At 29.1% G+C, this 17,586-nt stretch overlaps 1 protein-coding gene across 1 annotated transcript in view; it reads right to left on the bottom strand.

The window, feature by feature from the left end:
- The window catches only part of LOC145304594 (uncharacterized), a 33,385-nt gene extending 16,109 nt beyond the window's left edge, over positions 1-17,276 (bottom strand). The window contains exons 1-2 of the mRNA XM_080146513.1: positions 17,156-17,276; positions 163-216 (exon numbers count right to left, since the gene is read on the bottom strand). Coding sequence (XP_080002639.1) covers positions 163-216; positions 17,156-17,173 — 72 coding nt within the window. The 5' untranslated portion in view covers positions 17,174-17,276. The remainder of the gene's footprint in view (positions 1-162; positions 217-17,155) is intronic.
- Positions 17,277-17,586: the final 310 nt, after the last annotated feature.

Below are 17,586 nucleotides of genomic sequence, written 5' to 3'. Positions count from 1 at the left end.
TCTGTATATTTCTATCTATCTATCTAACTCTGCACTGGCTGACCTGATCATCAGCTCCTTCTTGTGCAAATATCTCCTGTACCAACAGCACTCTCTCTCGCTCTATCTATCTATCTCTGTACATTTCTATATATCTATCTATCTAACTCTGCACTGGCTAACCTGATCATCAGCTCCTTCTTGTGCAAATACCGCCTGTACCAACAGGACTGAGGCCTAAAAACAAAAAATAAATAAATTAATAATCTTGTAAAACTTTTTTTGTCAAAAATTATGCAATAAATCTATTATATTTGATGTATAATATAAAATACATACATATATATTATATGTAAATATGCATATGACATTTTTAATAATACAATATAAATTATAAATGTACTTTTTTATCATATTAAATCTCAAGATTAAAATAATTAATCCATGTTCAAAATTAAAGTTTTAAATTAAAATAATTAATACATGTTTAAAATTTAGTTAATATGCACTTCGCATAATATTTGAAGAAATTGCAAAATTTTATAATCACATGTCTTGCAGGGCATGGAGGATAAAATAATCTTCCCCTTATTATACATGTCATAGAGTGATCAACACAGTTAAATTAAACATGTTATTCTTATAAGTCCAATACACAGTGTTTCATGTTAAAACAATCTTCAGTTGGTTATAAATAAAAGGGCACGATGCTTTAATGAGCGTAAGATTCTTTTGCTTTTTATTCTATTACACATTCTAACCAATAATACCGACGGATTGTTCCTACGTCGTTTTATTATTGGTCCAATTTACCAAGTAGGGATCGAGATCTATTGTAATAGGTCTATTATCCCAAATTGTGTACACTTTATAACCAATAATATAGCCAAGTTGTTCTTTCTTATTGGTTAAATTAACTGAGTAGGCATCTAGATCTACTATAATAGGTCCATTATCCCAAAATATGTACACTTTATAACCAATAATATAGCCAAGTTGTTCTTTCTTATTGGTTAAATTAACTAAGTAGGGATCTAGATCTATTGTAATAGGTCCATTATCCCAAATTGTGTACACTTTATAACCAATAATATAGCCAAGTTGTTCTTTCTTATTGGTTAAATTAACTAAGTAGGGATCTAGATCTATTGTAATAGGTCCATTATCCCAAATTGTGTACACTTTATAACCAATAATATAGCCAAGTTGTTCTTTCTTATTGGTTAAATTAACTAAGTAGGGATCTAGATCTATTGTAATAGGTCCATTATCCCAAATTGTGTACACTTTATAACCAATAATATAGCCAAGTTGTTCTTTCTTATTGGTTAAATTAACTGAGTAGGGATCTAGATCTACTATAATAGGTCCATTATCCCAAATTGTGTACACTCTATAACCAATAATATAGCCAAGTTGTTCTTTCATATTGGTTAAATTAACTGAGTAGGGATCTAGATCTACTATAATAGGTTCATTATACAAAAATGTGTACACGTTATAACCAATAATATAGCCAAGTTGTTCTTTCTTATTGGTTAAATTAACTAAGTAGGCATCTAGATTTACTATAATATGTACATTATCCCAAAATGTGTACACTTTATAACCAATAATATAGCCAAGTTGTTCTTTCTTATTGGTTAAATTTACTGAGTAAGCATCTAAATATACTATATTTATTACCCCGTCCCTTATCCCTGGTCATAAACCGCATATATGGGAAAAAATGCATAAAATCTTACGGTCCCCACTAAGCCAAGAAATTAATTGATGCAAGTTTTTTTGTTAATTAGTTCATCAGGATAGATAGATAGATGGATAAATAGATGGATAAATGGATTGATAGATAGATAGGTGGATAAATAGAGTTAGATAGATAGATTGATAGGCAAATGGGCAGTTGGTTAGGTGGGTAAATAGACAGATGGATATATAAATATGTAGATTGATGGATAGATAGATATATAAATATGTAGATTGATGTTTAGAAATATAGATGGATAGATGGATAAATGGACAAATATATATAGTATATTTGGATAGTTAGGTAGATGGATGGATAGATAGTTAAATAGATAGATGAATGTATAGTTCGAAATGAATTGACAATGTAATAGATAGATAGAAAGGTAGAAGTGTAGTTATATGGATAGATGAATAGCTAGTTAGATAATTAGATAGATACACAGATTAGCAAAAAGATAGATAGATAGAAAGACACACAGATAGATAGATATATAATGAATGTAAATCTATGATCCATTATTCTCTCCCTGCATCCCTATATCAAAAGTAAACAATCAAACGTCTCTATAATATGAAACCTCAATTTTGAAAACCGCAGAACTGTTAGAGACATTATAGGCGATTTTAAACTCGGCTATTGTCATATAATCACAATAGAATTGTTGTTTAAGTCAGCTAGTAAGGTTGATGTGATTGAGCTATCAGAATGGCGTTGGAAATTCTTTGATATAAGAAAATTATACAACTATATAAAGACTTTATTTCTAGGTGTGTTTGTGTTCGCTGAAATGATAGGTAACTATGCTTTAAATCAAAATAAGGATAAAGGTAGAACTTTTATATATACGAGTGGATGTGCCCTTGCATAAAAATAGCATAAAACCATTTAAAGACTCAAATTTAAAAAAAAATAAAATAGCCTAAAACCATCCCGAGAATATATGAAGCTTAAAAGGAGAACTTAATCGGTTTAGTAGATATAAAAATCGCAAGCTTCAAACAAAAAAACCTTTATATAATAGGATAAGTATACCATAAGGCCGACATTAGAAGTAGCAAAATGTGTTATTTTGTTTTTTATCTTTAATTGTATTTCGTTTTTATTTGATAAATTGATGCTTTAGAGAATATTTGAATCTTGAATTATTTAGTCGACAGAACAGTTTTAACAATATCTAACTATAATTTTTTATGTGTATATCTGTGTGTGTTTGTGTGTGTATGTATGTGTGTGTGTGTGTGTGTAGGTGTGATTGAATGAATTATTTTGTTGTGTTAAGGCAAATGTCATAATTTCGCCTAAGGGGTAAATGATTCTGGATATCTCTCTATCTTGTAGATATCTAGCTATCTAGCTGCGGGTCATAACTATGTTTGATACTAATAGTAAGGGATCAGGTTCTATCCGGCCCAACCCTAGTATCTATTATATAATATGCTATCTTAAACAGGACAAAAGAACATTAAGTTATTATACAGTAAAACATAGAAGAGTTGTGGATAAAATATTTGCTACAATACATGTAATACTATCAAAGTTAGTCGATTGTTAAAATCTGCGAACAGACAGACAAACGTAAAGACCCTGGTTATATATTATCTGCGCTACCTATCTATCAAAAACTCCAGGTGCATTCTGAATGAAATACCAAAGTGCAATAATACATTACAAAATGATAAATCGGCCAGGTTTCAAAGTCCTTCAGTTACAGCAACTATACAGCTAAAAATTATGTTAAACAGGGCTGAAATTGAACTGTGGTATTCTTAAATAAAACAGCTAAAAACCTGGCTGTTTAGTAAAACAAAAAGGTAAAACAACGGCTACCCAATTGCAATAAATTAAACATCTTTCAAAATCAAAACAGTAAGATTACATCTGGTGTTTTGATGCATAGATTGATAGATTTATGGATTGATGGGTGGATAGATTGACAGATTAATAGATTGATAGATGGATTATTGGATAGATTGATAATGAGATAATTAATAAATTGATTTATAAACATATAAATTGATAGATTTATAAACATATAAATTGATAGATTTATAAACATATAAATTGATAGATTTATAAACATATAAATTGATAGATTTATAAACATATAAATTGATAGATTTAATGATTGATACATAGATAGATTTCTACTAAACAGATAGATTTATAAATTGATAGATATATACAACTATATATTATAATTTGTTTCAAATTAGCTTTTTTACAAAGCTTTTTTTTCATTTGATTTTTTTTCTGATAACTAATTTATATCTTAAACATCTAATCTACGTAATTATCTGTAAGATGTTGAAATCATGTGACCGTTATAATCACATAATAATAATAATAAAAACACAATTCAATAAAAGAAATGTCTTAAATTTAATTGTTAAAAATCTTTTCAAGATTTTAATTGTTCAGATATATCTGTCTGTCTGTCCATCTATCTTAATTGTATTGTCTTGATCTTTCTTTTATTTCTTAATTTGATTATTATATAAGACCGCTTTTGTATTGTTTAATATAATAAAATCTGTATGGGGGCAGTTAAATTAACCATTTCACGAGAACGATGATATTTATGACCAACGAATCATACACAATTAGTGAAAAGTAATCTAAAGATTGCATCTCTTGCACCAAGGGCCAAAAAATAGCCTAAAACCATTCCAAGACAACCTGCTTTTCATGACTATAATAATTTTTGTTTTTCCTAATTTTTTTCGCATTCTAAGATTTCAATAACAAAATTTTGCCGAAACCGTTTCTACGCAAAAAAAATCAAATTTTGTTAAAATTGCAAAATTACCATACAAAACCGCTAAAATTGAAGATTTGAAAAAAAAGTATTTTGTCTTGACTATCAACCACTTAAAAGGGAGTCTTCTTAATTTTTCTCAATCTAACCCAACCTTCGTTTACGATTCAAGTGTGATATGATGGAAACAGCCAACTTTACTGCTATATAATTGTAGTTTTGAAGAAACACATAAAAAAAATTGTTATATAAGGCCAGCAGAAAATCTAAATTACAGGGACCAGACCACAAATAAGTGCATTGTGTTGCAGGGAAGGAGGGAGGGGACATTGGACTGTAAAAAGCACTGGTTCCCAAAGTTTTAAGACCATGTTATCCTTATATACAAAGCCAAAAACTTTGCGCACTTTTTTTTATATAAAATTTTGATCGGTTGTAGAGGCCAAACTTTTCAAATAATAATTTTCATCTACAGAAGGGGTAGTTTTGTCTATCAACATTATCCCATCCCTGCGATTTATTTGAGTATATAAGTGTGTGGTTTATTTATTGCAACAGGGCATAATATTCCAAAAATCAAATCATTCACCTTAAGATAAAAAACGAAATATCAGTCCTACGGTTGTAATATTATTGTTAAGTCTAATTTTTTCTCAATAAACATATCGCCGATCCCTGGAAGCCAACGGAATCTAAATTAGCCTCTGGTCAATTGTTGTTGTCGAAGAAAAGTGCTTCGGGAGCTAAAAAGAGGTAACTGTTACTTGTTCAGCTTCAGGATCTTTAGGGATAAGTCAATGATTGATAAATTATTATACATCCCCAATTATGATAAACAAAATTAAGTCATATGTAGATTAAACTTATTGGTTGAAAAGTTAAAAACTATTTGTTTGAAGCCAACCAATATAAATTTTTATAAAATTACCCAAAGTTTTAGAAAAAACGAATATGATTATTGATTATATAGTTATTACCTATGGACCTAAATATCATAACTTTACTTTCATTTTCTTCACAATACTCTAATATCATTATTTCAAAAATTGATTTAAAAACAGTTGTTAAAACAATTAAATAACACCATATATTACAATAACTAATATGGTCAGTAATAACAATCTAACAAAATTTCTTTAAATGTCTCAATAAATAAAAATATTTGAAATAATATTAAAATGATTTTTGAAATAAATTAATAAACAAGGATGATACAGTCAATATAAGGACGTACTGGGATGGGATGTACAGTCGAAGCCTTATTATCAAGAAGCTGCGCTGAAAAAATTGTAATAAAATTGAAACTATGCAAATTAAAGAATGCATGGTAAAAATTACTTACAGTACATATTATACTTATTTATCATTCATTTGTAAAAATTTTTTATTGCAACGTTTTTATATTTTTACTAAGAATTTTATATTAGGTAATAGAATAAAAAATAGAAAATATGCGAAAAAAGGCAAATTTTATAAGCATTATCAATAAATACTTTTACATAACTTAGATTTTCCCCGCATTTTCTAAATTTTTTTTGGTTGATTTGTTTGAAATATTGAATTTTTGCGTGTGCGAATTACGGCTTGTAAAATTTATTCACACGTTTTTGCCTAGGTATGCAGTCTGGATTTCTATCTTTCTATCTGTCTTACTATCTATCTTTCTAGCTATAAGTCTATCTGTTTAGCTATATTTCTTTTTTGATTATAGATTACATTTTTACTTTAAAGTGAGTTCTTTTGTTTTAAAAGTATGAAATTAAGTAGTTTTTATTTTATGTGTACTGAAATTAATAAAGTCTTCAAGCAAATCTACATTATAATTAAGTTTTTTTTGGCCATTTTCCTTACTAAAAAAATATTTTTTTAAAACTTTTGTCTAAAAACTCAAACACCGAAAAATCGAAATGTAACGCGAAAATTAAAATTTATTGCCATTTTCATTAAAACAAACAATGACAAGACTTTTTTGCGGAAAAAATCATGAACCGCGAATTTTTTTCTGAAAATCAAATGATATTAATAAAAGATAGATAGTTATGTGTTTAATTATTAATTGGTATATTTTAAATGAAAGACTCATACTAGATATTTCTTTCAATTTTTAGGGATCTTAAAGGATAAGACAATGGACAATAAATTGAACATGAACTAAATTAAACCTTTTGTAATTACAATCATTGGTGGAAATGCAAATTCATTGAAAGTACCGAAAGTTTTAAGCCAACTAATAAGAAAACATGGTTATAAAACTTTGGGTACCAGTGTAATTTACAGTCCTATGTACCCTCCCTCCTTGGTTATTGTCATTACCATATGTTACTAATCATTGAATTTGAACTTTTTTCCTCAGAAAATTTATTACCACGCCTAGGAAAAATCCGCAAAAAATAATTGGCGCGTTAACTGAATGTGACAGCGAAAATTTTTCAAATTTCTTGTTCAAATTCAACGAATTGGAACTGTTTACATTAGCACAGACACGAGAAAATTGGAAAAATTTGATCGGGGAAGTTAAAAATTAATTTTGATTAATTTTTCTGGATCTACTGCAGTTCACGGTAAAATATTGCTGGTAACAAATATTGCCAAAAATATATGAATTTTAAAGGCTGCTGACTGCCAAACGGCTGAACGTACAGATCATACCCGCACACCATTTTAAGCGGTATAAGAAGGCCTACAAATAATCTGGAATAGCCAAGATCCAATGATGCACAGGGAAAGCTTCACTAAAGAAAAAACATGTAAAATAGACCTTTTTCTCGCATTTCTCTGCACTGCGAGATAATTATGCATTATTGATTTATGGCTTTTCCAGATTATTTGTAGGCCTTCTTATGCCGCTTAAAATAGTGTGCGGGCATGATTTGTACGTTCAGCCGTTTGGAAGCTAGCAACCTTTAAAATTCATATATTTTCGGCAATATTCGTTACCAGCAATATTTTACCGTGAACTGTAGTAGATCCATTTTTCTTTATGTTTTGATTTTTTAATGTCATTAACCTTTTTTTTATAAAGTCCCAATGTTATGTTTCTTTGCATTTTTCTACCATACAAAATGATATTTTTATACATTACATAAATACTTTTTTTGATACTGATACCCAAAGACTCTTATCGAATCTTGATTGATTGGTTCAAACTGGAATTTTTCAAAAATCAATATAACCAAGAAAAGGGGTAATTTTGTCTATCATCTAATTGGGAATGTACATCAATTTATCGTCCATTGTCTTATACCTTAATATCCCTGGGAGTTACTAACTAGTATAATTTTGTACACAATAGGAGAGATGAATATGGGTCAATTTTGAGTCATGACTTTGTACAGTTCCTGTTTATATAATAATGTTTAAAATCTTCATTATGAGAATAGCGATAAGTACAAAATATAACATTGGGATGTTTATTACATTAGTCCCCAAAGTTTTATAACAACGTTTTCTTATTCATTTGCTTAGCAACTTTGGGGACTTTAATTGAATTTTGATTGGTGGGTTCATTAAGTGTCAAAACGTTTCAACCACTAATTGTAATCTACAGAAAGAGTAATTTTGTGTATCATCATTGGGGATGTACATCAATTTTATGAGCCATTGTCTTATCCCTTTTGGATAGCTATATATCTTTCTACTAACTATTTCAGATAGCAATTATAACATCAGGGATACAGGGGATAAGACAATGGACCTTAGTTAAACCTTCCTCTAATCTCTTGCATATATAATTCTGCCATTAGGAGCTAGCAAATATCGGAAATATTAATTTAACTGCCATTATCCCCCCTCTTCCTGATAAAATGTCTGATGATAATAACTTCAAGTAGTATTGTTATTGACAATATAACTGCACATATAATAATATGGGAAAATTAGAAAACTACTAAAAAACTTTTTCAAAATAGCAAAATATGTTATAACAAGGACGATCACGTCCAAGAGTAGCTAAGAATATGTATCAGTACAGACAGACAGACAGACAGACGGATAGACAAACATTGTTTTATATTAGCTTTGCTAAAGTTATTATAATTAGGTATTTAAAAGCATAATTTGATAGCATTACAGTTTCTTGGCTGTTTTTTAAGATACCAAATATAATACACAATTGAACCATAATTATTATGCCTCTGTTGTATGTAATATGTGAAACACAAATATATTATTAACAATGCATTTTATTTATTGCACAAGTTTAGATGTATAGGTATAAGTTAAATATAGATATAAATTTAAAGAGTTTTGCAACAAATTTATATACAATTCTGTTTAGACATATGAATCAATATTCTGCTTATTAAGTTCGTACACTCTTAAAGTGTTAATGTTCGTTTGTCCAACCGTCTGATGTTAGAGATTCTTGTCAAATTAATATTATTACTCTGTAACAATTACGTGATAAATATTTTCTTAATTTTTAGGCAACATTTTTATAAATATTTTTAGAATTTATAAGGTCATTTCTTTCCCATAATTGTAGTCGCATGGATTCTCAGAGATGACGATGGACGATAAATTGACGTTTATCCTCAATGATGATGAACAAATTAGCCCTTTGAATTATACAGTTATTGGTTGACAGATTTAAACACTGACAACTTTAACCAACTCAAAGTTCAAAGATAGAGAATTGAAGAATATGGATATGTTACTTTGATCTCAAGGGGTTTTTGAGTCGTCTCAACACATTTTACTTTGGGTACCATACTAATTTACAGTCCAATGTCCCCTCCCTCTCTGTATAAACGACATCTAACATGATGAGAATAAATTCTATTGTTTTATTTTGTAAACTTTTCGTCACACCAAAAAAACCGCATTAATTTCTAATATATAAATTATTTTTGTTTCCAATGATAATAATCATGATAATGGTCATTTAGACACGCTATTATAAGAAATTATAGATCAATGAGGAATTAAATATGGCAATAAATAAGGATGGCAACATCCATTAGTAGCAAAGCTAAAAAATATATAAAATCTATACAAACAATAAATGCTAAACAGTCGGACAGTCAAATGAGTTGTAAAGCAAATTTTCCATTGGACTAATAACATGGAATTTTAAAGATATATCTTTAATTGCAGCTGAGAGAATGAAATAACTTGGGATGGACACAAAAGTGTTTAAATCACTAACAAAAAGACGTTTTGTTATTATTGAGTAGCTTCGCTACAAATAATTTAAAAAGCAATTATATTTAAATACATAGATCAACAAGTGTATTAGTTACATTTGAAAGATTTCTTCAAATGATCAAGAAATGCAGGGGTCTTCATGGATAAGACAATGAACTATAAATTAATATTCTTCCCCGGATTGATGAATAAAAAATAGTCTCTCTTTAGATTTATATTATTGGTTGAAAAGTTTGGACTCAAATATCTTGTACCGAATAAGAAAACGTTGATATAAAACTTTGGGTACCAGTGTAATTTACAGTCCAATGTCCCTTCCATCCCCGAAGAAATCAAAATTTAGCTCTAGAAGCTACTCAAGCAATGTATTAATGATTTATTTTAATAATACCATATTAAATATCAGCTGCCAAACTAGCAGCTACGGCTGCCGAGCCCTGACAATCTTTTCTTATAAATAACATAGATCCAAAAGTGCGTGATTTACATTATCAAGTTATTTGATTTATAGTCACTAACTACCAAAGTTTGCGAAATAACATTGTATGAAAAACTTTTCAAAGTTATTGAAAGGAAGAACATAATCAAGAGAAGGGGTAATTTTGTTTATCATCTTTGGCGATGTATACAAATTTATCGACTATTGTCTCATCCCTTAAGCTTTCTGCTAATTATAGAGTAGATTTGCTACAATAAAATGAGGCCCATAGCGCACACACGAACACACACACACAAACACACACACACACACACCTGCATGAAATCAATCATAACTGATAACTTTTTATGTCACGCAATTTTTACTCATTCCCTCTGTTTCATCTCACATAACATAACTCAGGTATATTAAGGGATAAGACAATGGACAATAAATTGATATACATCACCAATGAATATGAACAGAATTACGACTTCTGTAGATTTAAACTATTGGTTGAAACGTTCGGAACCAACCAATTAAAATTCATTAAAAGTACCAATTATTGAGTCAACGAATTAGATAACTTTGTTATAAAACTTTTATACCAGTATATTTTACAGTTCAATTATTTGCTATTCTCGAATAGAGCCCCTACATGCTAGAGGCGTAGCCGCTAGTTTAAAACTAATTTAACAATGTTTAATGTCAAATAAAAGTTTTTTTTAATGGAAAAATAAATTTGTAAGCTAAAAAAGGTTAAAATTAATTTACACCCCGTTAAACTCCCAATAGTTACAATCTACCAAAAACATAATTTTATACAATTTTGGAGGAAAGATTAATTATTCTATCATTGTTATATCACTGTATACATTAAAACAATGACATAGAGGGGTCGAGCCATTGAAGGTTGAATTATAAGACGTGAATTCAATTCCACACATTAATATATACGTTAATTATACCATACTAGCGGCTTCGCCCCCTAGAAGCCTCTAGGGGCATTTGAGGGAAAGAGCATTGGAGAAGGATAAGTCTACCCTTTACTTTCAATTTTCATAGTTTAAAAAAATTTGGGAGAGGGGGATTTTTATTTTTTTTCTGGGAGGAATTTCTCATGGGAATGTTGAGTTACCCTAACATAAAAATAAAAACAAACATCCGCTGGACCTTTAAGAAGCTTTACTTTAAAGGAATCATATGGGTCTAGCAGTTAATGAGATCTTAAGCTACAGAAAGACATCCTTTTACTTTTATATAAAGTTTTAGTCCAAAGGCAACACAGCAAAAAAATTAGAAAGGGTGTTTCTTGATGACAGTGAAGCTTGTGCTGTTGTAATAATCTTTGTAATTTCGATGATTTTGATATTATAAGGTATTTTGCGGATATGAACGCACAATAAATTAGATAAGTGATTGTCATTTAATTTTAAATGTCTAATTTCAATCAAATAATTTAAAGGGAAACTCTGAAGCTTTATTTAAATTACAATAACAATCCCGGGGGGGGGGGGAGGTGGGGACACTTGGCTGTATATTATACTGGTACCCAAAGTTTTAAAAACACTTTCTGTCATTGATGACTTAAAAATTTCGTTTAATTCCTGATTGGTTTGTTCATACTAGAAGTTTAATTTTTTTTTGTAATGGGGTAATTTTGTTTATCTTTTATCGCCCAATATCTTATCCCTTAAGATCCCTACAATAGTTATATAATAATAGCAAACAAGTTTGTTCCTATTTAATATTTTATTATAATCAAATCAATTTAAAATCAATGTCCAGAATTAATTTTTACAAAATTAATATTCGATTGTGGTCATATTTTACAATTGATAATTGACGTACGGACGTACAACCCCTTAATATAAAGTACCTTCGCTCCTGACACACTTTTTGACCTCTTTTCCCTTTCCTTTCCAATTATCTAAAATGTCAAAACGCCAACAATTTTTTTTCTGGCGTCAACAAAAATGTGGGAAAAAAGAAAAAAATCCTTGTTTGTAGTTTTTACTTTTTCTCATGTTATTAAATTTCAATTTGTTATTTAATTATTGAACTGTCGACTGCTTAAATTGCTATAGATGAAAGTTAGGTATCTTTTTCTTATCCATGAGAGTTAATGCGGAATAGTATATTTTTAAAACTTCAAAATCAGAAATGTATAAAAAAAAATCAAATCGATTCGTAAAATATGCTTATTTTTTTGGCAAATATTTCGCAAAAAAATTGCAGGTGTTTTAAGATAAAGGAAATAATATTTTTAAAAAATAATGTAATTCGCAGGGATCTTATGGGATAAGCCAATATTATAAACAAAATTACCCCTTTAAACTTTATTATTATTGGTTGAAAAGTTTGCACACTGCCAGTTTGAAACAAACAACCAAGATTTATTCAAAAGTACCCAAAGTTTTTCAATAATATTTTGGGAACAAGTATAATTTACAGATAAAAAAATCATCTGTGATTGATCTATCTCTTCTTCTACATTTTAAAAGTATCTAAATTTTTTCTTTCTTTTTTTGGGTGTTTAAGGAAGGCAAAACTTCTTGGAACCTATCACTCTAAAAACAATAGAGTTCTTATTAATAGACGTTTAAAAATCAAATTATCAAATTGTGCTTCAATTAAATATTTCTTAAATAATAATAATTACGAAAATCTATTGAACATTGAGAATATTAATGTTAAAAAGTGGTCGAATTGTCCCTCTATTTTAAAGCCCCCGTTGTTGAATTCTATGAAATTATTATGTGCTAGCAAGAAGTAAAGAATTTTGTGCATAGATTCAGGAATTGCCACCCATTTCATCATCTATCTATCTATTGATTCTTCCATCTATTTATCTATTTTCCATCTATCTCTCTTTTTATCTATCTACCTACAAATTAATACATTTATCTATTTATTTGTCTATTTATCTATCTGTTAGTCAATCTATCTATATTCCTGTTATTTATCTATCTATTTGCTCAGATATCTATCTATCTATCAGTTTTAACCTCTATCCATTTATTTGTCAATCTATTTATATATCAATCTCTCTATTTGTCCATCTATCCATCTATTTGGCAATCCATCTATCATTCCATCTATCTAAATATTTATCTACCTTTCTCTCTACATCCGATATTTGTCCATATATTAATACATCTATCTATCTATTTGTCTACCAATCTATTCTTAGTCCATCAGACTATCTATCAACGTCCGAACATGCCTTAGTTACAAAGTAATTTCTACACTATAAAAAAATCTTCAGAATCTCTATCCCGTCACAAAATGATTTTGAATTATGCATTCGATTTCGATAATATGTTTAATTACACCATGTTATATAGATTTGTTTAAATATGGATATAAAAAATTTAAAAAATTATTAACATAATATTATTTATTAGAAAAGCGTTAATAGTAGTATGAAATGCCAAACATTTGAAATGGGCCATTAAAATATTATTTTATAAGTATATCTTTTTTTTTATATTGCATCCATTTTTAACAATATTTCTTATGTATATTATATTAATGTTCAGGGCGGAAAGGGGTGGTTATTGGTCGTGTAATAAATATTTCACGAAAAATGTTTTCCTTTCATAGCTTTTTGACATTGGGGCAAGATTGGGGTAAAAAATTAATTATCCGGCTATGTGGTCTCCCTCCCTGACTACTATGTAAATAATGAAATCATTATCCGTATCTAATAATCACTTTTTAAAAACTTAGATTAATCAAATATCATTATTTTACTTCATTTACAAATCTGTTTTTTTAAAGATAAACATAGTAAGATAAATTAAAAATATCTCTTATCTGGTTCCAGGACAAACGTCGGAGTGGACAAACAGGAGTTTTAAAATATTAATTTTATTAAGTATTTCTATACAGATTAGGTTAGGTTAAGATATGAATGAACAAATAAGCCCCCCGCAGGGGTTAGGCATTTAAAAAACCTGTAAGATGGTCTAAAATAGGTTAGGTTAGGTTAAGTGTCCACTCCGACGTTTGGGACTCCTGCGTTTGTCGTTTCTTATCTATCTATGTATGTAAATATCTCTCTATCTATGTTTGTAAATATCTCTCTATCTATGTATCTAACTATCAATGTACCTATCTATCTATCTTTCTGTCTATAATTCTATCTATTTGTCTATGTATGTATCTATAATCATTCTATCTATCTATCCCTCTATCTTTCTGTTTAGCTTTCTGTCTATCTTTCTATCTATTTATCTGTCTATCTTTCCATCTATATTTCTATCTCTCTATCTATCTATCTATCTATCTATCTATCTATCTATCTATCTATCTATCTATCTATATATCTATCTATCTATCTATCTATGTATCTATCTACCTCTATATCTGTCTCGCTAAATATCTATCTATCTATCTATGTTGATGACTGGTCAAGACAATTATCGTCAATTAAGCCATAAACATTGCTTAGACTTGACGACCAACTTTTTTAATAACTGTGGGAATATTAGACATATTAGACTACTATCGGATACGCCCCTAGAGGCCTCTAGGGTCACTTAAGGTAAGGGGGAGGGGGGTATGTCGATCCTCAACTTTAAATTTAGTTTTGAAATAAAATAAAAAATGGTTGATATTTTTTTCAGAGATTTTTTTCCCAAAACTAATAAATAAAAAGATTCGCTGTAAAGGAGAACCATATCGAATCGACGGTTAGCAAGTTATTGCACACACATCCTATTACTTTTAATTACCCCTCGAACAATAATAACCCTCTGAAACTAATCACTTTATTGGTGGCATTCTGAAAAGATTTTATCTCATACACTCACCGGAATGTATTTTTATTTGTCTGTATCTTGATTAGGACATAAAGTATTTAAATATTCTAATTGTGGATTTTAATAGTAGCGAAGCTACTCTATGACTATATCATGTCCATACGTCCATCAAAAGGTTCAATATTAACACAGTAATAACAACAAAATAATACTAAATGTGTTTTTATATTAGCTTTTGATAGGTTAGGTTAGGTTAAGTTGGGTTAGGTGATTGCCCTGCAGGGTTAATCAATGAGCCCCGCAGTGTTAGAGCCCCCTAAAATAGGGGAAAAGCTATTGTGAAAATACGATGAAACGCCCCTTAAGATGCGTTTGCACGAAAGGGAATATTCCCAAAACATCTATTATATACAGATTTAAATTTTTCTTAAAACTTTTTTATTGCTGCGCTGCTTATGAATATAATTATCATCATTTATATAAAAATATACTTTTTACATATGTTTAATTTAAAAAGGTATAATTATAAATAAATATAATACTAAAATTGTATACGTATAAAAATCAGATTAGGTATACATAAATTCTATATACATACATATAATTAAAATATTATTTTAAAGCATATGAAAAATACATAATACATGTTGAAATATAATTAAAAATGAAAGCAATTTAAGACATTTTATAAAATGATATTTAAAATTGAATCTTTATTAAAACTATATAAGCAATAATAAAAGTTTAACTAATATAAATATAATTCTATAAAATATTTTATTTCATAACTATTGATTAAATTAAAAGGATGACCCAAAAATTAAGTATTTCTTCATATAAAACACGAGAATTTTTTAATTAAAGATAATAACAAGGATGACAACATCCATAAGTAGCGAAGCATAAACAATTAAATAAGAATTTAGATATTAGTTGACAAAAGCATGCATATTAGGAAAAAATCACGAAACCTTTTCAACATTTGTTAATTTCTTAATATTTATTTATATTTCAGTACTATGACTAACAGACTGACGGTCAAAGTAAATTACATACTGGATGCTCAAAACAACGGGAAATTTAATTTTGATATTTATAACTACAAAAATTTAAAAAAAAGGACCATAAACATCAAAGATATGAAGAAAAATGTGAAAAATATAAAAATAGCCAAAAACCTGCAAAAAGGCAGTCTGACCGCCATTGATGTGTTCTTGAAACGAAAGGAAATTTAATCTTGATATCTATAACTGAAAAACTTTGGAAATTGGGCCATAAACACCAAAGGTATGGAGAAAAATGTGAAAAATAAAAAAATAGCCTAAAACCTGCTTAAAGGCAGTCTGACCGTCATAGTTGTTTTCTTGAAACGACAGGAAATTTAATTTTGATTCTATAACTGAAAAAATTTTGGAAATCGGACCATAAACACCAAAGATATGGAGAAAAATGTGAAAAATACAAAAATAGCCTAAAACCTGCTAAAAAGCGGTCCTATCGACATTGATGTTTTATAGTTAATTGTGCTCCTTGATAATGGGAATGTTGTCAAAAAATTTCAGCCTTTTATCTTCTATAGGAGCCGAGAAAATCACGTTTCCCCCAAACTAAGACGGACATACGGACATACGGACAGACGGACATACGGACAGACGGACATTTCAAATTATAGAGTAGCTTCGCTACTAATAATAAAAAAGGAAATAGAACACCAGGACAAGTAAAAGGTTTAAATAAATCAATACCTATAATTTAAAAAAAATACTGAGATCTTAAGGGATAAGACAATGGACGAAAATTGATTTTAAACAAATGTAACTCTTCTGTAGATTAAAATTAATGGCTGAAAAGTTTGAATATTTGTTTGCATCAATCTATCAAGATATAATTTAAGTCCTTAAAGTTTTTGCAGCTAACCAACTACGAAACTTTAAGTACCATTGTAAATAAAAGACCAATGTCCCACTCCATTTCTGCAAAATTATCTCTTAAAAAATTTGCTTCAATGCAGTCAAAACTAGATTCTTTGCTTAAAACAATGTTTAATTGTCATTTTCTACTATTTATTCTTTTTAAATGCAAAAAACACTTATTTTTGGGTACATCCTGTTTTGGTAAAAAATCAACAAAACATTATTTTTCTTCCTGAAGAGCAGAGCATGCACTAATCACTTTCATTTTAAACTTCACTTCAACATGTATGTATATTATTATCATAACATACACCACAAAAATAACATTTTATTCACAAATAAAATTTCATAATTTTCCCTTAAAAATTAAGAAATTTAGTTTTGTTGAAAAATGTTATTTAAGTGTTATGATTGAATGAATGAATTTACCAGGATTTTGGCCCACATTATGTGTGTATGGTAATAGGAATCCAACAGCTAACTAAGCCCTATACTTCTTTACAAGGTCTATATAATACCTTTCTAGCTCACCCCCGTGCCTTTCCAGTTTTCTTCAAAAATACTTCATCTCCCCCACCCCCCCTTCTTTTTTCATCCCTAAACATGTATCATAAGAATAGATAAGATAAAAGTTAACCCCCTAAAGGCCCTTATTTCCCTTTTTTTATTAAACAACAGCCTTCTTTTAAATCCCCTTACTCCCCCCCACCGTATTTTTGAAAAGTAGAACAGAATAGCAAAATTGACCTAAGGTAATACAACATATCACCCCTTTCACTCCTCCCCCCCCCCCAGACCAACAACAACCCCCTGTAGCTTGCACAATTGTTCAATCCCCAACATCTATCAACAACACTATG

This window comes from Acartia tonsa, chromosome 13 (assembly GCF_053477335.1).
Source record: "Acartia tonsa isolate MP-2025a chromosome 13, ASM5347733v1, whole genome shotgun sequence".
NCBI classification, from domain to species: Eukaryota; Metazoa; Arthropoda; class Copepoda; order Calanoida; family Acartiidae; genus Acartia; species Acartia tonsa.
The sequence above is the reverse complement of the archived record's forward strand: the minus strand, read 5'-3'. Positions and strand labels throughout refer to the sequence as shown.